Consider the following 455-nt stretch of genomic DNA (forward strand, 5'->3'; position numbering starts at 1 on the left):
TGCTGCGCCGGCTGCAGCTCCTGGTACGATGACCTGGCCCTGAGCCCCCGGACTCTAGGCCCACTCTGAGACCCTCTCTCTGTGTCCCTGAGGCCCTGGACTCCAGGGCACTCTGAGACCCTCTCTCTGTGTCCCCGAGGCCCCAGACTCCAGGCCCACTCTGAGACCCTCCCCCTGTCCCTGAGGCCCCAGACTCTAGGCCCACTCTGAGACCCTCCCTCTGTGTCCCTGAGCCCCGGGACTCCGAAGTCCTGCCTGGAAACTCTAAACTCTCACCTGGAGACTCAGACCCCATGATCTTGTGACTCCGAGTCTCCCACCCTGAAGTCCTAAGATTTGAGAGTCCAAACCCTCATCCCAAGACCTGGAGACCTTGGCCCCAAGACAGGAAGATTCCAGACCCCAAGCCCAGGGAATTCTGAACCTCCAGACCCTGAGACCCGCCCCCCCCCCCC

General features: G+C 62.6%; 1 protein-coding gene across 1 annotated transcript in view; it reads left to right on the top strand.

The window, feature by feature from the left end:
* The window catches only part of IL11 (interleukin 11), a 3247-nt gene that overhangs the window by 1875 nt on the left and 917 nt on the right, over positions 1-455 (top strand). The window contains exon 4 of the mRNA XM_010848694.1: positions 3-23. Within this exon, the coding sequence (XP_010846996.1) occupies positions 3-23 (21 nt within the window). The remainder of the gene's footprint in view (positions 1-2; positions 24-455) is intronic.

Source organism: Bison bison, unplaced genomic scaffold, assembly GCF_000754665.1.
Source record: "Bison bison bison isolate TAMUID 2011002044 unplaced genomic scaffold, Bison_UMD1.0 scf7180017850463, whole genome shotgun sequence".
NCBI lineage: Eukaryota > Metazoa > Chordata > Mammalia > Artiodactyla > Bovidae > Bison > Bison bison.